The sequence below is a fragment of the Sinocyclocheilus rhinocerous genome, unplaced genomic scaffold, assembly GCF_001515625.1.
Source record: "Sinocyclocheilus rhinocerous isolate Xijiao unplaced genomic scaffold, SAMN03320098_v1.1 scaffold623, whole genome shotgun sequence".
Taxonomy (NCBI): Eukaryota; Metazoa; Chordata; class Actinopteri; order Cypriniformes; family Cyprinidae; genus Sinocyclocheilus; species Sinocyclocheilus rhinocerous.
The window spans coordinates 1,403,163-1,423,577 of record NW_015644631.1 but is presented as its reverse complement, the minus strand read 5'-3'; the positions used below and the strand labels follow the sequence as shown (position 1 = coordinate 1,423,577).

At 38.2% G+C, this 20,415-nt stretch overlaps 2 protein-coding genes across 3 annotated transcripts in view; both read right to left on the bottom strand.

The window, feature by feature from the left end:
- The window catches only part of LOC107758611 (transcription factor IIIB 50 kDa subunit-like), a 3,222-nt gene extending 1,662 nt beyond the window's left edge, over positions 1 to 1,560 (bottom strand). The window contains exons 1-2 of the mRNA XM_016576381.1: positions 1,239 to 1,560; positions 907 to 1,081 (exon numbers count right to left, since the gene is read on the bottom strand). Coding sequence (XP_016431867.1) covers positions 907 to 1,081; positions 1,239 to 1,450 — 387 coding nt within the window. The 5' untranslated portion in view covers positions 1,451 to 1,560. The remainder of the gene's footprint in view (positions 1 to 906; positions 1,082 to 1,238) is intronic.
- Positions 1,561 to 3,317: 1,757 nt separating this feature from the next.
- LOC107758672 (rab11 family-interacting protein 1-like) lies at positions 3,318 to 19,604 on the bottom strand. 2 transcript variants are annotated; one of them, XM_016576474.1, is made up of 6 exons: positions 19,091 to 19,604; positions 11,658 to 12,085; positions 9,247 to 10,738; positions 6,339 to 7,640; positions 4,372 to 4,483; positions 3,318 to 4,237 (listed from the first exon to the last, which is right to left on the bottom strand). In XM_016576474.1, exons 1-6 carry the CDS (start codon positions 19,438 to 19,440, stop codon positions 4,031 to 4,033), a joined length of 3,891 nt encoding a protein of 1,296 aa, XP_016431960.1. In that variant the 5' UTR covers positions 19,441 to 19,604; the 3' UTR covers positions 3,318 to 4,030. The 2 variants fall into 2 exon arrangements, with proteins under 2 accessions (XP_016431960.1, XP_016431961.1); XM_016576475.1 differs by lacking the exon at positions 6,339 to 7,640 and having other exon boundaries at positions 19,091 to 19,594.
- Between the last annotated feature and the right edge of the window lie 811 nt (positions 19,605 to 20,415).

Genomic DNA, 20,415 nt, shown 5'->3' with positions numbered 1-20,415 from the left:
TGTATATATATATATATATATATATATATATCTCTTTTGAAACTTTATAAGTGTGTTTACCATCACTTTCGATCAATTTAAAGCATCCTTGCTGAATAAAGTGTTAATTTCTAAAAAAAAAACAAAAAAAACTTTTGCACAGTATATGCATTTGTCAGATTTCAATATGTCTTACAAAATGCACTGATGATAGCACACGTAATGCTGGGTACACACTGAAAGATTTTTAAAATCTTATAAGATCTTCAAAATGTGAGAGACCACAAACATGAGGACAAAAAATCCTAGATTTAACCGTTTTGCTCCTATAGTGTGTGGTGTGCCCCGATGTTCCCCCCACACATCAGAATTTCTGATCGTAAATATTCAACATGTTGAATTTTTACGATTCGCGATCGGGGTGCCTCCGACGTTCTTCCGAGCAGATTCAGGCACTCTTAACACACCTCACACCACAGGAAAATCTGATAAGATAATCTTTAGAACCACCAAGATAATCGGGACATTACCTAGGATTGTCGGAAGGGGAGAAATCGGCCCAAAATCAGCCCGATTATCTTGTGGTGTGTACCTAGCATAAGTCACAAGTCATGTAAGTCAAGTATTTACATCTGCAAGACGTATTTTTTAGAGTGTTTGCACATCTGCAATACGTCTATAGGATGTTTCCCTATTAGATGTCAAACAGACATTTATAAAATGTCTTTAAGGTGTTTATGATTTGGAATGTGCATAAATCTGACATCTTACAGACGTCTGTAAGATGCGTGTAAACAAAAGATGCTTTCCAGATGAATCGATCTTTAACGGACATCTTGCAGATGTACGTGTGCTATCTGGACCACAAATGTCTCACTTTCAGTGTTAGTCACTTAATGACAATTATGAAAATATTCCGTCACTCACCATAGGATTTAGTGACTGCCAGGCCAAATACACCGCTGCCATGAGGAGGGGCAAAGGCTGGCGGCCCGTCACTATCCAGGCATCAGCGGCTAGTTCAATCAAAGCAGACGCCCTGTCCACCAGCCGTTGGGGGGGTTCAGCAAACACCTCTATCTGTTGAGGACCCAGCTTGAAACTACAAAAAACACAGAAAGTTATCAATCTGACTTTTACATCAAATAAGACATTGTGCAAGTCATAAAAGTGTTAGACATAAAGGAGCCATTTTCTAATTTTTCTACTTTCAATATTAAATCAAAAAACGAATGATCAAATGATACACGGATTCATACTCATAGCAGAAGCTTTCCAGCATGTCCATGATGCCGATAGTGCTGATCTTAATGTTCAGAGCCTTTGTAAGCTCTCGATAAACGGCGCCCAATGTCGTATTTTCCACTCCCAACAGGTAACCAATGGTTCCCATGGCAACAGGCCAGTTGCACTGGCGACAGACGGAGAGTACGCAACAGCCTCCCAAGATCTCTTTCTTGGTTAAGGTCATGTAGATGAAGTTTGGGTGGTTGTAAGCGCGCCCAAAGAAACTTTGCAAGCAAGCACATAAACTTAAAACTTACACTAAAATTAAAAACAAATAAAAACAAACGGTAACTTAAAATATAATACTATAAAAATCACACAACAATAACACTGACATAGACTAGGATACCAGAAAGTTTTGTTTCCAAAAAAATCCACTTGCTGGACACGACAGCAAGCTTTCTCGTGATCTCGACATAACGAAAGTTTTCTTCTCGTTATCAGGCCTCTTAGGACTTCCGTAGAAAAGAAAAAAGAAATGTAAAAAAAAATTTGAATTAATGAACCTTACCAAAAAGAAGTATACTTCAAGTTTATTTTAAGTATACTTAAGTAAAGTTCAAGTATATTTTTAAGTATTCTTTATAAAGTAAGTATACAAATATCAGTGTACTTGTAGTATACTTGTAAGTGTACTATTTCAATACTCCTTGGGACTAAATTGGCCCCCTTTCTAGTATATAAAAGTATACTTTTAAGTATACTTTAAGTATAACAGTAGTAAACTTTGAGTACACAACAGTTTACATTTATGTTTTTAGTTTGTACTGCAACTATACTAAAAGTGAACATACTAAAAGTGAACAAAAGTGAAAAGTGAACATATAGGCATACTGATAGTTTACTAATTAAATATTTGTTTATTCTAGCTTCATGCATTCTTTTTTTTATAAACACATGAATGTGGGTAAGTTTCATAAATAAAAATAAAGAAATAAACAAACAATATTTTGAACAAAAAAAGATGAATGATAATGATAAACAAAACCATCTACGTTTTGTTTTATCATTATCATTCATCTTTTTTTGTTCAAAATATTGTTTATTTATTATTATTTAGTCAATCAACAGCCCAAAGCTTGACAGTCATTACCTCTTCATGGGTCGACATTTTATTCGTTTTGGAAATTTTGTACAGAAGATGTGTACTAGCGCCCCCTACAGTATAACAATGAAAACACGGATTCTAGGAGCACAATTATAGCTAAAATATATTTAGACTTTTTCTAAGTATAAGTCAAGTATACTTAAATGTCATTTTAAGTATATTTCTGAGAAGTACATAAAGCACATTTCTGAAAAGTACATAAAATGTAGACTGAAAGTATACTTTCTTATTTTTTAGTTTAAAAGAAGTATACTAATAGTACACTTGAATAAACTTATTTTTCGTAAGGGGATGCAAACTTTCAAATATGAGACACGTTCAAATTTCAGTTGTAAGCAATTATTATTATTTTGGAAATGTTAGTTGCATACAAGTTGCATAACCTAGTATCTACAAAAATAAGAGTTTAATAAAATAACTGAGATTACAATAAAACCGCTGGAAAACAAAAGCTGGTTGAATGGTTTTAGCTGGTCTTCTTCCATCCTGATCATAGCTGGTTTGCAGGCTGATTTTAGAAGGATTTGGACCACTTCTATAGCTGGTCAGGCTAGTAGACCAGCTCACCAAGCAGCTAAAACCAGCTGTCTAGCTTTACCCAACTTAGCCAACCAGCATGGTTTTAGCTTTTCTTCTTCTTCTTCTTCTCTCATCAGATTAAATGTGGTATTAGTGGAATCTAGCCAAAATAAATTAACATGGGATCTCACTTAAACAGTGTAAGAAGACACATTTTATTATAAATGATGACAGTGAAGGCTATAACCACCAAGTTATAAGAAATTATGGACACCATGGTCAATTTCAATGTTTTGAAATCCCACAGGGACTGCAGCATATAAACATTGTCAGGAGCCCTGTGAAGACAGCCTACATATTTGTTATGGGCCATTACAGCATCTGACATTCCCTCAATTGTTTTTTTTTTTTTAATTTTTTAAAATAATCATTTAAAGCTTAACCTGCATTCTTAAAAATGCACACAGACACAATCGTGTGACGCAGCCCTTTACAAAGCCACGCCTGTGACATTCTTTATTTCAAAAGCAGAGAATAATAAAGCTGTCAGCTTACATGACAAAAGGCATAAAGTACAAATGATCACATGTTCATTATTTACAGATGAACTGATTCTTTTAAAGTGCTTCATTGAAAAGAAAACAACGTATCAATGCAGAGATCGGTCTACAAAATATCATACAGCTTTGTAATTTATATAAAATATTTTTCAAGAATATATGTAGCGCCATTTTGTTTACTTATTAAACATATGGGTTGCATGATCCATTGAACGATTTGATAGATGATATTTATAATTTATATGATACTAATCAAAGAATATTAGCAATTCAAATGGAAAAGTGGACAGTAAAAACCTTTGGAGAAAATACTTAACATGATTTATTTTAACATGTACAAGAATAAACATGGAAGTCACATGGTTAGCTGGATCTGAAGCAAGCCAAATAACAAACAATCATTTCGTCACCATTCAGCCCGAGACGTCAAGTGTACTTCGGCTCACTAGTGTCTGCAGTTACAGCTATACTGGATTTAGTGAAAACCTCTGTGATTTACCCACAACCATGCACTGACGTTCACCCCATATTTGTGATTACAGAGCACACTAAATTCAAAACTCTGCTACAAAAGTGCTCAAACTGACTTCTTCATCAAGCTCAAGGACATTAAGATGTTGGGGCTCTCCTCCATGACACGGACCAGAAGACTGTCTATATAAAGCTCCAGTTCCCCAATCTTAGCATCCTTCTGAGAAAGCTGCTGCTTCTGCTTTTCCAACAAGTTAATGAGTTCTTCATGGGTTAGCTGGGAGTACGGTCCCGTCCCTTTAGCCTCTGGGGCCTGAAAGATACAGTTGAACACAAATAGCATGCTTAAAAGTCAGCTGAGAACATCTTAAACAACCATATTTCTATTCAACGCATGGTAACTGGCTACACAATAGTAGAACAGAAAAAAAACCCCGCTCATGCTACCTTCATCTTAACTTGCATGTCATCTGTAATTTTAGCAGATCTGGAAGCGTCATGGGTCTCTCGGAGGTCTGGCTGCTTGTCAGTGGTGCTCAGGGGTTTCACTGCATGGGGTCTGAAAAGAAAAAGAGAGCTATAAGTCTTACAGGCAGATCTGAGTTTGCAGGGGTGAAATACAAAGCAGTCAATCGCAGAACTCTGTCAGAAGACATTTGTGCATAATTTTGATATCATGCTTTGTAAAAAACGAGAAAGGATGACGAATACATACTGCCCTGAATTTTTGAACTTCAAAGAACATGGAGGAACTGCTAAATGTGAAAATTGATGCCTTTATTTTCAAAGACGAAAGTGTTCATATATGTGGTTTTCAATTATCGAATTTAGAATAAAAATAAAAAGTTCACACTGGGAAATTAAACATCCCAACCATATGATCTGAAAGTCTGAAAAGACAAAGTTTAAACCATTGCAAACCATGTTCTTCAGAAAGGCTAGTTATGTGGAATGTCACATGAAAGTCCCAACAATGAGTAATCTAGGGTCCAGAGTGTAATAACGTAAACAGATATGCACACCTTGCAGTCAAGCAATAAGTTACATGAACTGGTGATCACAAGTTGTGGCACAGAAACCATTGTAACTTATGCCTCCCTACCTTTTGGGAAATAATCATAAAACTTTGAGTTTTATGTTCCTTGCCTAAAGTGCAAAGAAAAAATGCAGTTGGCCAAAACAAATGAGAATTTTAAGACCAAGCAAAAGGTTCTGTGGGTAATCCATCTCATAAGCAGTAAGTAACAATTCAGGCAGGACAGGGGTGGCCAATCCTTTCTGCAGAGTTTACCTCCCAAGCCTAATTTAAAAAAACTAACTAGATAATTAAGGTGTCCAATTTTGCTAGAAACTTCCATGCCTGTGTTTCCCAATGTGTTTTAGCCTATAATGCTTTTAAGAAATGCTATGTTGGGGGCAAGTTGAAGCCATCGGCGCAGTTGTGGCCTAATGGATAGAGTCAGACTTGTAACCCGAAAGTCGCGGGTTCGAGTCTCAGGTCCGGCAGGGATTGTAGGTGGGGGGAGTGAATATCCAGCGCTCTCTCTCCACCCTCAATACCAACGACTGAGGTGAGACCCTCGAGCGAGGCACTGAACCCCCAACTGCTCCCCGGGTGCTGTAGCATTGGCTGCTCACTGCTCTGGGTGTGTGTTTGTTCACTACTCACAGCTGTGTGTGTGCACTTGGATGGGACACCATACTTGGCCACACGTCACGTCCAAACTCTGCAGGACAGTGGCCCTCCAGAGGCAGGATACCACTGAGGTTGTAAAAATGGGTGAATACTATGTCATGTAATTAATATTCATGAGTCAAGTCGGTGGGTTTAATAAAGTTTTCCTGCTTTTCAGATCATTCATAATTAAGGTGTCCAATTTTGCTAGAAACTTCCATGCCTGTGTTTCCCAAAAGCAGATGATTTTAGAAATCTATTTTAGCCTATAATGCTTTTAAGAAATGGTGTGTGACCACTGTCAAATGAGTGGAATAATTCAGAGTATTTTTATCAGGAACCTACAGCCAACATCTGCTACTTTGCTACTGCTACTAAGTGTACTCAACGGCGGATGAACGAGTTCGACATATTCGCAGTACTACCTAGTGGACTCTTCTGTCTCAACATTTCACCTTTTGTGTCCGAAGTAAACTTTGGGCTTTAGCATACTACAGAAACACTGAGAGACACTTCCATGCATTTATTATTTAAGCTGTGAACACAGGTCGTGGTTTTGCCTTTTAGCAGAACTGGTAAAAGGGGAGACGTTTGGAGAATAGATTCTGCAACAAAGATTATTTACAACTTTACAACCTTTAAAAATTTAAAGAAATACCACAGGATGGCTAACGGGAACCTACCGTAAACATCTGCTACTACTTCTAAGGGTCTCTAGAAGTTCTATGCGTGGCCTCACCTGCAGGGTTTGAAGGCAGGATCACCTGTTCTCTCGCTTTCACTCCCATTTTTCTGCCCAGCGACGGGCTGAACATCAATAGGTAACACTCTGGCTTGTGGGAGCGACCGGTGCTCTGACCCATGACCTGCTTCCAGTTTCAAAGGAGCGAGAGCTTGACTGGAGGTTGAAGAGGAGTTCACCAGGGATTGGGTAAAACATGAAGTTGACTTGCTACTATTAACAGTTAATGACTTGTCTTGATCTTGTATGCTGGGTTGACTGGTTGAGATCGGTGCAGCTTCTGGTTGCTGGCTGGATGCTGATTTGGCAGGAGGCAACGGGGCCCGACTCTTCTTTTTGGAAACGCCACTCTCAAGCAGGACATTTTCAGCATTCTCGGGATCATTCACATTATAGAAAACCTTTCCAAGGACTGGATCAGACATTGAAGGTATGTCTTCTCCAAGAGAGTCTAGTTTAGACTTTTCTGGTAAAACCTTGTGTTTACTTTCTCTTGAGAAAAGGTCTTCAGAGTGCTCGGGTTTGGTAGAAGGCTCTTCATCTGCAGGAAGATCATCAAGCTTGTCAGTCGACTCATCTATTTGATCAATGCAAGAGTTTGAGGCAGCACTGGTTTCATGTTCAGTTAAATGGACATTACTAATTGCTTGCTTGCTTGTTTCAGATTCCGATGCAGATGTCTTGCAAGATTTTGACTGTAATGAAGGCTTTGGTGCTGGACCCTTGTTGTGTTTAGTTGTTTTGACCTCGGTAGATATAAAAGGGTTGGTTTCTTGTCTGTTACTGGGATGACCCTGGATAAGACGCGATAAACTGGTGTTCCCAAAATTGGCTGCATCAGAGGTCCTTGACTCATCTTGCAAAACCGGGCACACTTTGTTAGTCTGGTCTATTTCCTGGAATCTAGTAGTTCTCCATTCACCGGTATGAAGAGGAGTGGTAGTTTGGTCTGCATGCGTGTTTTGCACTTCTTGCTTGTTCTTTGGTGGTAAAGGGGCGGGACGTTTGTCCCTTTGTAAACTGCAGGAATCAGAGTCTCCATCATCTTCAGATGCTCTAGATGGAAAAGCTTGTGTGGCTTTAGGAATCGCTGGTGCTTTTGGAGGGACATCTGGTTTTCCCTTCTGCGTCTTGTTCTGGGGAGGCATTGGGGCACGTCGTTTCTTCTCTGACCTTTCTGCGGCGTCTCCGAGATGGACAACTTTCTCAGTGTTTCCGCCATGAACATCGGAGTCATCTAAGAATGGGTTGGTGTTTGGCACAGATGCTTGTGAAAAGAAGATTCCAGAAACAGAAGAACTGAAGAAGCAGGATAATGAAAGGGAACATTAAACTTGATCAAACACATCTGCTAAATATCGAAATACACTGGCAAAATAGTTAAAGCCACTTTGCTCTGTTCAACAACCAAACCACTGAAGGGGGACTTTTAAGTCTTTAAAACTGACCCTATTTACTTTCATGTTATTAAACAAATGTTATCAACATCCATAAACTTTTTAAAGGGATAGTTAACATCAAAATTACTCATCCTCATGTCATTCCAAACTTTTTTGGAATAAGTTTATGGACATTTATTACATTTGAGCAATAAAGATTTCTGAGAGAAACTCGCACAAAACTTCCTTACTTTAACTGCAGCCTTGAAGAGATAGCTGGTTTAGATTTAAAGAGCCACCCTCAAATCATGCTATTTGCTCTGCAGTCTCCTACACATTCCAGAACGGTTTCATGAAGCACTCAAGTGCATGAGTCAGAGAAAAGGAACTGCCTGATCAGCTGTTTTCCAGGGAAACAGATTTCTCCAGCTTCCCCTCGGTTAGACCTCAATCAAGTACCACACGAGAGCGAACACAATGAGGGTTAGAGACCTTAAAAATAACTGTCAGCATTAATGCATCTCAGTAGAAATAAACAGATAAGACCATGGTAAGAAAGACTCTTTATTCAGGTTTGGGTATTTCATTTGGTTAAGGGTTACTCATTTTATTCGGTATGATAATCATCTTCAGAAAATATGATGAGAAAAACAAAAGTTAATGTGCATTGCCCTTACTTTGAGTCCTTGAAATGGTTTCAAAAGAACTGCGTTGCAAGCCAGATGTTTTTTTTGGACTTGTATAGACACGCACTCATACCAACACACACACACACACACACACACACACACACACAGACTACTGCATATTTAGTAATAGTGCCATATGCTCTTACATGACGGCGTTAATCACGATAGCGTGGTGTTATGGGCCCTACCACACTGAAATCAAGTTAGTCTAAGCATACTACAGAAACACCGAGAGACACTTCCATGCCTTTAATATTCAAGCTGTGATCATGGGTCATGCATTTGCCTTCCAGCAGAATTGGTAAAAAAGCAGACGTTTGGAGAATGATTTGAAACAGCTCTGTGAAACGATAAAAGTATGAGTTCTGAAGAACGTTGAGAGTTCTTAGAGTTGTTAGAGTCAGTCAAAACACAAACTTCATCAAAAAGGAGTGCTTCCTTTTGGCTGATTAGTAAACAGAAGCTAAATGCATTCAACTGACTGGTCACGGTTGCTTTTTTACATTATTAATAGAACTTTTCTTGAAAAGTGTCCCCGCCCACAGTGACATTCCATTGGTCCAAAATGTGCCCCTCATAGATGTATATTACACATCAAAGATGTTCTGAGTGGCTGATTTTAACACCTCACACAGTATTTTGCTTTCATTGAGAACAGATAAATTATTAAGTTGCAATGTTGTGTTTTTGGGCCTAATTCATCATGTAACACATACCGATTTTTATTCTTAGGCAAAAGCTGGTTTCACTAACAATTTACATAAAAATTTGTTATAAATAAGGTCAAATGGATGTAATTTAAAAACAAACTTCCGTGCTTTCAGGTAAGACACTGACCTTGGCTTGACTGCAGAGACTTTGGTGGACCGACTGAGGGCTTCAGGTTGAGAAACGGTGGGCTGCTCGAAGGGATTGGTGGAGCTCTCGTCGAATAAGAGGGGGTCTTCAAAGGGATTGGTGAATAGGATGTTGTCCGAGTTAATCTCGTCAGATGCTTTTTTACTCGTATTCAGTCGAGCACTCCTGGGTTTCACCTCGGGCCGCTGTTCTTTCTCTTTCTTCTGTCTTTCCATTTCTTCTTTCTCTTGCCTGATTCTCTCCTGGTCCGCTTTCTCTTTCAGCTTCCTCTTCTCATCCTCTTCCTCAGCCTTTCTTCTCGCCTGCTCCTCTCTCATCCTTTCTTCTATTCTCTTGTTCGCAAGCTCCAACTTCTCTTTTTCCTGTCGCACCCTTTCTTGTTCTTTTCTTTCCATCTCCTCAGACAGTCTTCTCTCTTCTTCCTCTTTCCTTTTCCTCTTCTCCTCTGCTTCCATCTTTTCTTTTTCCTTCAGTAGTCTCTCCTCTTCTTCAGCACGTCTTCTGTCCATCTCCAACTTTCTTGTCTCTTCTTCTTTCTGCAACTTTTCATTCTCAAGTCTCGTTCTCTCCTCTTCCTCAATTCTCCTCCGTTTATCTTCTTCCTTCCTAGCCTTTTCCTCTTCCTCCATTCTCTTCCTTTTCTCCTCTTTGGTCCTCTCCTCCTCAGCTTTCCTTCTTTCCTCTTCCTGTCTAACTCGTTCCTGTTCCTTCTTTATTCTGATCATTTCCTCCTGTTTAATCCTTTTTCTTTCTCTTTCCTCTTCCTCATTTTTTCTTCTTTCTTCTTCCTGTTTCTCAAGCTTCCTTTTCTCTTCCTCTCTCTCCATCCAATTCCTTTCCTCTTCTATCTCTATCCTCTTTCTTTCCTCCTCCCTCTCAAGCAGTTTCCTCTCCTCTTCTCTCTCCATCCTTTTTCTTTCCTCCTCTCTTTCAGTCCGTTTTCGTTCTTCTTCCTTCTCTATCCTCTTTCTTTCTCCCTCTCTCTCAATCCTTTTCCGCTCCTCTTCCAGTTTCTGTAGCTTTCTCTTCTCTTCCTCTCTTTCCAAGCGTTTCCTCTCCTCTTCCTGTTCTCTCTCAATCTGTTTCCTCTCCTCCTCTTCAGCCTGTCTTCTTTCCTCCTCTAGTCTTTTCCTGACTTCCTCTTCATGTTTCCTCTGTTCCTCTTGTCTTCTGCGCATCTCTTCCACTGCATTGTCTTGAGTTTGGTCTGAGGAATCCATTGAGGTGCTGGAGGTTTTCCTGTCATGACCTCTGCGCAGGTCCTCCATGGATCCGTGGCCGGAGCTGTTCAGGCTGAAGGTGGAACCGGCCCTGGATCCTCTGGTCTCTGGCTCTTCTGTGTAGACGTGACTGCCGTTGATGCACATGTTGCTCTGCACCATGCCCGGTCCAAGAGACCCAGTACCCTGGGAAACCTTGCTGTCAGAGCTTCCGGTCCGCTTGTGCTTCAGAAATTTGAACTTCTTTTTGCCTTTGAAGAAAAAAAAAAAAAAAAGGAAAATCACAATAATATTATGCGCTATTGAAATTTTGCATCCATTTATCAATTTTAGAAGACCCTAACTTCTGCTAATTATGTTTTTTAGTTATGTTTTAATTTTGTAGGGGTGGACAATATATCGGTACTACAGCAATTATCTGTATTTATTATACTGGAGATTTGAGTCATTTTTTGGTAATTTATCAGTCAATTTATAATGCTCATTTTCCATATTTTTACATTTAGACTACCTTCGTCATCATCTAACACTAACTTAACATCCGTGTTTAGTATCAAGATATTATATATATATATATTTTTTTTTATTTTTTTTTTGTAATTTTGTAATGTAGTAATTGTGTTTTGCTAAACAATTCTTTGTAATTCTTCTTAGTTTAAGTATGTAGTTTTTATTTATTTTTTATTTCAGTTTAATTATTTCAGTCAAGTTAAACTAACTGAAAACTAGCTTTATATATATATAATATATATATTTAATATTTAATTTCAGTTAAAGTTCATTTATTTATTTTATCTGGTTTTACTTTACTGTAATAATTTGCTGTTTACGGTTTTATTTAGATTTAGATTTACTATTTATAATCTCTAATATCATGGGCAAAATTTTACTGTTTTAATTTTTAAATAAATAAATATGTGAATAAATAAATATGATTTCAACCTTAGCCAAATCAGACTAAACCAGTATAATTAATATCAGAATATATCAGTATTTACATTGCATTTGGCAGATGCAAGGGACTTGCATATATTTATTAGTTTATGATTTCCCTGGTAATCAAACCTAGGACATTGGTGTTGCTAGCACCTGCAGGAACAATATGGTAGCGGACATATCATCCATCCCTAATATTGAAAATATTACAACAACAAATAGTGTCGCATGTACCTTCAGGAGACTCTATATTTAGGCCAGACGATCTGCTCAGACTGATGGGCGAGTCTTTTTCAGGCAGGGTGGCGAGTGTGGACATGGACTGGGAAATGTTACGGTGCAAACTCGGCTTGGGTGCGAAGAGGGACTTGAGTTTATTCTTCTTTTTGGCTCCGGGTGTGACGTCAGGTTCTTCTTCTCCCTCACTGTCAGTCAGTACCTGGCAGACTGAAGGCACAATGGCGGAAGCAGAATCCGACATCCCATTTTTCTTTTTCCCTTTCAGCTTATCCTTGATCTTGCCAAGTCGTGAGCGTGACTTGTCCTGCCCAGAGAGGTCGTACATGCTGGCCGTCATGTTGTTCTTCATGAACTGAACGTCTAGGAGCACCTCACCCCTGTCTTTATCAGCCTTCCCCGTCTTGCCCATCAATTTGAACCATCTGTATGAACACAAATAGCACAGGAGGTTTCATTTCAAGCATTTTTTTTCATTTCCCAAAGCACCTCCCTTATCAAAGAAAAGAAAGCTAGAAGCAAGACATGAGATGGAAGACATGAGATGTTGTGTCACTTAGCTACACTTTACAAAATTGCTCAGAACTGCAAAAATTACAAGATTGTTGTGCAGTCAAAGCTATGGGATCACAAAATCCGAGTAAATAGTTTCACGTGATTGTTGACATTCCTCAACGACTATAAACCAGAACAGCACATTAAAGGGTTAGTTCACCCAAAAATGAAAATTAGGCTGCGTTTTACTCACCCCCGAGGCATCCTAGGTGTATATGACTTTCTTCTTTCAGACGAATCCAGTCGGAGTTCTATTAAAAATTGTCTTTGATCTTTCAAGCTGTTTCATGGCACTCAAAGGGTGTTGCATTCCTTCAGTCCAAAAGATGTGAAATAAAAAGCGCCCTTCCATTAAAAAAAAAGTGTCTCACACGGCTCCGGGGGGTGAACAAAGGCCTTCTGTAGCGAATCGATGCGTTTTTAAACCAAAAGTGAAGGCTGCGTTTGTCTCACCCCCGAGGCATCCTAGGTGTATATGACTTTCTTCTTTCAGACGAATCCAGTCGGAGTTCTATTAAAAATTGTCTTTGATCTTTCAAGCTGTTTCATGGCACTCAAAGGGTGTTGCATTCCTTCAGTCCAAAAGATGTGAAATAAAAAGCGCCCTTCCATTAAAAAAAAAGTGTCTCACACGGCTCCGGGGGATGAACAAAGGCCTTCTGTAGCGAATCGATGCGTTTTTGTAAGAAAAATATCCATATTCAAAACGTAGTAATCACTTTAATCTAGCTTGTGCTCACTGTTGTAAACTAAGCAGTTCTGGGCGGATGGCGTATGAGGTCAGCGTTGCGCATGCGCCGGTGAGTCTCGTGAAAACCAACATTTGTTTACAGGATCAAAGGAAGCAAAGTTTCCTTACTTTAGCAAAGGAAAACCAGTCTCCTCTCGGCTTATATCGAAATCCTCCGATTTTGGACTGAAGCAATGCAACACCCGCTGAGTGAAATGATAGAGCTTGAAACATCAAATATAACTCTGGATAACTGGATTTGTCTGAAAGAAGAAAGTCATTTACACCTAGGATGCCTCGGGGGTGAGTAAAACGCTGCCTAATTTTCATTTTTGGGTGAACTAACCCTTTAAGGTTCAATGAGACACTGTGTTGTCATAACTCAAGGACACTAGTGGATAACAAAGACTTCAGGGTCTAAAACAAACACCTACTGTGTAGAAAGTCTCAAATTAATGTGTTTTTAGAAATTAAAAAACATAATTTTCCCTTCAGACATCAATAAAATAGGTCTATCAATCTAAAAAGTCCAAAATACAACTTACAGCCTTGAGCAAGCTGTTTCTTAGCTACAAAGAGAGATGTATCATGTTGTTTTCCAGGCTAAATGTTGTAGGAAATGAATGTCTAGGCTGGCGAGCTAACATGCCTGTAAGGAACAACAAACTTAGATCCATGAAAAACAGAGAGGAATAAGATGAGGACACAAGGGTGCGGTAACTGCACGCAGGACTCGTTTCATGGAAACTTATGTTTGCAGTATAGCGTATGGCTGCGAGAATGGAGTGGGTGGCTTAGAAAAGCAATTTTGAGAATGCCACAAAACTGACACTCAGGGTAGAAAACACACACACTGGCAGAATAGGGTCGGGAAAAAAATGGAAATTCACTAAAACCTTAGAAAAGTCAACAGGGAACTGGTGAAGCTTGACATCTCCGAACTTCTCAATACAGTAACCATTAACCATCTTGTTTCTCAACCAGCCTCTTTAACAGCAGCTGCTACTTTAGTGTTTATGACGACAGTAAGTGCACTGGACACAGTGAGTAATGCAATTCTAACGCTACGGAGAAAATCACATGATGGCCGTGTGTTGAAATGACTTTGTGGCTATCTGCTAAATAATACTGCGATGAGTCTGAAGCTAAATATAGCAACACACTCTGGGATTATTAGCGAATGATCACTGCCGCCCGCCTATGCCTCAATAACATTAAGCACCATTATGCAGCACATATTTACGTCAGAGAATAACAAACTAGCTAGTTGGGATAAACAGTACAATTAAAAGCAACTAATTTCTGTCTGTAATATTTATTTATTTTCTCTGAAATGGCTTAAAAAGCTTTTTTTTCCCCTCATAATCACAATATAGACCGTTAATGTTGCCAAACAAAGGTGAAGCAAGAATAAAAAAGACCTACAGTAGTACATCCATCAAGTCTGCTTTGCATTAAATGAACATAAAAAAACTAGTGGCTAATGGTTTATTTGCACCAACATAAATTCACCTATATATTAACTAAATGACTTTAACGCATGTAAAACATTTTGTATTGCCAACAATATAGGCCTATTTAATATTCTGTAAATATTTCATCACCAGACTTTTAATATGTCGCATGACCACATTTCTGAATCACAGCATAGTTTTTAACAATTACATGCAAACAATCTACAATTTGACATGGTAGAGGTTTTTACTGACCAATAAACTACAAGTATGAATAACTGCAATCAGTGTGTAAAACAGGAATTTTAGGGCGTAAAATAGAAGTGGTTAAAGGGCTGGTAACCAGAAAGTTGCTGAATCAAATCCTGGAAGGAGTGAACCTTAAGCGATCACAATTATGGCCTTAAACAATAAAAGCTGTTAAACCACATTTCCTTAATGCTAATTACACAATGACAAGAGAAATGGCTTTGCACATATGGGAGGTGCTCATTTGACACGACATGTTCGGACGACACCTCGCAGCCATAGAAATGCACTGATGCAAACACAAGCAGCTTCTGCTGTGATGTCACTCAGATGACTGCGAACTGCACAGAAGTTGCATTAAAGTTCTGGTCACAGGAGGGAAGTTGCAAAAGGGTGTTGCCTGCTTTGAGATGAGCTCAGACCTTTTAGACAAGCTTGAAAAGCTATGAACAAAATATTAACCTAACATAAAAATCTGCTATTTTTTTTTTAATTAGAAGTCTACATCCCCCCATAAAATGATTTTTGGTCTGTAGTACAACTTGACCTTCTCGATTACTTCAAATCATGCAATCATTCATCATTTTAACAATATACGGAACTGATATTTACATTTGATGTTACAGCATGATGAAATTCACTTAAAATGTAGATATACTGTTTGATATGCTGCTATAGTTTTTGATAATTTTGTTAATTTTTATAACTTTTTATTTTTTGATTTTCAGTTTTCATTTTAGTAAATGTTTGTTATTTTATGTGTTTTGTCATTTAATTTTTTATTTTTTTGTACGTAAACTAAACAAACACGTGAAATGCTGCCCTGGCAATTAGTTGCAATAAAATAAGTTTAAGTTTTTATAATGTTCATTTATTTCAGTTAATGTTCATGAAAATGAAAATGTTTTTTTTTATGGTTTTAGTTTTAATTTTCCTTAAAGATAATAACCCTGCTAGAAACTGAAAGAAGTGACACATTATGGACTGTTTCTACATCATGGACGAAACGTAATTGATTGTTTATATGACTGACAGTTCAAGCTTTCTGCTTAAATGCCTCTATTCATTGACCATTTGTTGAAGGAGGGGAAATGACTTTCAGGGCCTATTTTGGGAAAGTGTTTGGTAAGATAATAAAAGACTTTAATAAGCAAAGTTCTTGACAAACTCATCTGTCTCGCCCTGAAAGATCCTCAATAAACAGCTGTGCCCTGACAGGAAGTGAAGGCAGCATCAGATGAATCAGCACTGGATGTTTCATTGTTCCAGTGTGTCTCTCAGCTGCTTGACTTCCTGCATGTGCCAGCGCACTGATAAGTGCGTTATGTGACAGGACTGTTTTATCACATGCAGCAGCGCAGGAACCTTGCCTAAGCTCAACTATATAGAGTTTCACTTGTTGTAACACATTCAAATAACTATGCATGAAGCTCAGATAATTGGACATGTGTGACATAACATGGGTTTTTGTTGAGGTTTCCAACTGGCAAAATATTTGTTTTGATAATATAATGGATTCAATATCCAAGTTTTCATAATCTTGAATTATTTCTGCTGAGGTAAAAGACATTGAATTTAACACTATTTCTCCTTGTAATATTACAGGCTTTGTATTAAGAAAAGTGTCTGCAAACAAAAAACGAAACTTTGTTAGGTGACAGTCGGAGCAGACAGGTGACGTGCTCCCATTCTGCCTCGAATCAGGAAAGAGTTACTGTGTATAAAGTGTCAGCGCATGAGGTCACGACTCATGCAGAAAGAAACGGCTGATGCCTTCTGTATTAGCATGAGGCATTTAGCATATTTTAGGCATATCCTCTATATGTGTGACTGAGAGAGAAAACCAAGTGTTTTCTTGACTTTGAAGTCTGAAGCAGTTGACAAGCCTTGACTTTATGCCACGCTAAGAGAAAATTAGTTATCAGGCAGCGCGTGTGACGTATGTCAAAGCCTGAGAGAGAACTGGGGCACAAACAGAACAATCAGATGCCAGAAAAGGGATGTTAGATATTTAACCTTCTCTAAAATACTGTTTCATTTAAATGGCTGCGCAATATAACAGAGGAAATTTGAGTGTGAGAACAAATGTGCACAAAGGGGTGTGAATTACATGACAAAATTGAATTTTCAGATTCTGAGGGTTGTTAAAATGCACAAGAAAAGATTGATTCAAAAGATTGAGATCTTTAAGGTTTTTTATGTCTTTGAAAGGAGTGTCTTATGTTCAACAAGGCTGCATTTATTTGATCAAAAATACAGTAAAAACAGCAATATTTTGAAATACTATTACAATTTATAATAACTGTATTCTATTTAAATATATTTTAAAATGTAATTTATTCCTGTGATTGAAAAGCTGAATTTTCAGCATCATTACTCCAGTCTTCAGTGTCACATGGTCCTTCAGAAATGATTATAATATGCTGATTTACTGCTCAATAAATATTTATTATTACCAGTGTTGAAAACTGCTGTGCTTAGCAATATTTCCATTATATATTTTTTCAGGATTCTTTGATGAATAAAGAACAGCATTCTTTCAAAATAGATTTTTTTTCCCATGTTTTTGCTGTCATTTTTGATTAATTTAATGTACTTTCGCTTAATAAAATTATAAATTTTAAAAAATGTCTAAACATTTCTAAAAATAAATAAATCTCACTGTGACCCTGAACTTTTGAACAGTAAGTAACAGTGTAACACTAAGTGTTATTAATTACAAGTTTTATAAGTAATACTCTTTCTTTTTAAATAAATTATGATTTTAATAGGTTATGATAAAAGAAAAACCAGTAACTAGTTCTGGGAACAGCAGATTAGAAAATACTGATATGAAGATCAGTGAAATTGACAACAATGAGAAGAATAGGAAGTAATTAAAGTCTTCTGATTCATGCAGGCAGAAAAAAATTATCAACTTCATGGAAATTAAATCAATATTCTGGGTTCAACAGAAGCTGTGCTTAATCGATGTTTCCACAAAAAAATAAAATAAAATAATTTCTTATTTCTTAAAAAACAACGACACTAATACAGGTTACACTTACAATAAAAGTGAATGGTGGCAACCTAAATTTACATTTTTGCTATTAAATTCTCCAAATATTGGCCCATTCACTTGTACTGTAAGAGCCTCATCATAAGCTTGATTTGTTTTTGTTTTGTTTTTAATTAAAGAAAAAGGACGTTGAAAGTGGAACCTCAACTTGCACTGAACCCAGAATATTCAAATGATCAAGCTGTTCCTAACACAAAAAGAGTGACATCAAAATAAAGCGATGTTTCCCAGCGATAACGCCCTGTTGATGTCAACCACAAGACTGTCAATCGTATACACACACCCTGAGAGATCAAACTTCAAAATCACCATCAGAACTGCAGATCGGTTTACAAGAAACGCAGAGGTCCAGTTTCATCTGCGAGTCGGCTTACTTGACTCGACCTGAGTGAGTTTCCGGTTCCTCTGACCTGGGGCAACAGCAGCCCACGTGGGTACACAACAAGATATGACATAATAAGCTCTAACACTTGATAACAGGAAATGTCTCAGTCAAACCCAAAAAAGACTCAGGAGCTGAGCTCTCTAGTGGCCTAGTTATTTAAAAAACAGCTTTCATTCCGACTCAAACATCAGCTGAATTTATAGAGCAAAACAATTATTCGGCAGAAGGCCAGACGAGCGCTGGCTGCCTTTGTTCATGATATTGAATTAGGACTCGTAATGAAAATGGCCAGGCAGGTTCTAATCAAAGGCTTTGAGCATTTACAAGAAAACAATGGAAGTCATTCAGAGAACAGGTGAAGAAACACAAGCTATTTAAACCAACCTCCTCAAATTCAAGGTCAGAATGCTTTGATGGATTTGTGTGCTGCTCTGTAAATGTCAGTCCGAAACTTTGCTTGTCATGACTGATGTTACAATGATGTCTAGAGCTAAACTAATTTATTCATGAAGTCTGTGCATAATGTATGCCGAGTGGCCTTGGATTAGAGAGAGATGGAATAACCACCAGATCCAGTCAAACAGATTTGCACTGACCTTTAACAAACATTCCAAAGAAATGCTAATGGAATTTCATTAAATTATGATAGAGGAAAAGAGGAATTGTCTCCACATTCTATTAGATTCCATTTAGGAATCTGATTCTGATCCTTAAGAAACCGTCTTCTGTTAGCATAAAAAGACTGGATTCTGAGTCATCTGTGGAGGTCTGTGACGGCTCTGGTTGAGGGGAAAAAATCCCACCCTGTTCCTTTCGGTCTACTGTGACCAAGTCCAAGAACATTCAAAGCTCAGCTCATAATTTCCACATAAGGAAGCTTTGATGCCATCTTTCAGCACAAAAGCTTTATTTATTTATTTATTCATATATATAATATATATATATATGTTTATTGTTTACACATATTTATTGTTTATATAAAATAGTATGTTCACTCACTCAGTTTTATTACGGGATTTATTGTCTTGGAGTTCCAGGAGGTTGATGGTCGCCTGTCCGAGCATTTTATCGGGTCCCACCAGCGCCCGGTGCATCACACACACCTGAAGTGTGCAGCGCTCCGCGTTACTGGGGTGAAAGAGCGGCAGGTCGAACGCGGCCTCCTCTTTCCACACCGGCGCGACGCTCTTCTCCGCCACCGAGGTGGAAAACTTTTCCTTGGCCACCTGCATGATGGCGTACGCGTCGTTGGTGCCATTCTTCCCCTTGCTCCGCAAACCCCTCGCCTGGAGCACCGTTACCTGGACGCTAGTGGGAAACCACTGCTGGCTTTGCTCTGCCAGAGACATTTCTGTGAAAACCCAACTCGTTTCAGTTGGGACTGAAAAGTCAGCAGGACGCGCGAGCTGTCCTGCCCAGCGAGAAGTTTCAATGTGTCAAAGGTCCGTTAATGTTTCGCTGGAAAAGTTAATCCAGTGAAGCAACAAGTGAGAGCGTCACTCTAAAGTCACGCCCACACTCCTGAGCAACGGCGTGTGGGCGTGGCCTGGCGTGACGCAACGTAGATTGCGCAACGCAATCTTTGCATAACAAATGCTGTAAAAATTCTGTTTTTCCTGTATTTGCTTTATAATGACTATAATAATAATAATTCTATGATGTTCCTTTCAGTTATGACAATTTAACAGAGGTGTGTAATTAAAATGCCCCATGACTAAATTTAGACATTAGAGAACTGTAGAGCTCTGACACAAAGCTACAATTATACTGAACTGTCATGCTGGCAGTGACCAGTTCTCATTGTTCACAAAAAAAGGGAACACACAGTTGTCATTTTATTGCTTTTTGAGTTTAAACTAAAAAGAAAGACTGTAATGGCATTTCTGCAAGTAAAACATTCCTCACTCTCGTATAGTAAACCGAAGAAATAAGCATTTACAGCTAAAATTAAAGTCATTTGATGAATTTTGCAACATTAACACTGTTATTTCACTGTTTATTACTGTGAAGCTGCTTTGAATCTGTATTGTATAATGTGCTATATAAATTTAGCTTGTTTCATAATTCATACTTGTACATTAATCTGTTGTTTTCCACAGTTAGGTAAACAAACCACCAAGTCACCATCATTCATTACTAATGAATCTCCATTGTCATTTAGGGTTTTAATAATAAACATTACGTGAACAAACAGCACGTTCCTTCGTGAGGATAATGCGTGTTTGTATTGTTCCTGAAACCAGTCATTCAGGGCCTTCATAGTTCTGCATGGGGAGTGGAAGTCAACAGGGCACGTCCCTCGAACAACTCTCTTTTACTGTATT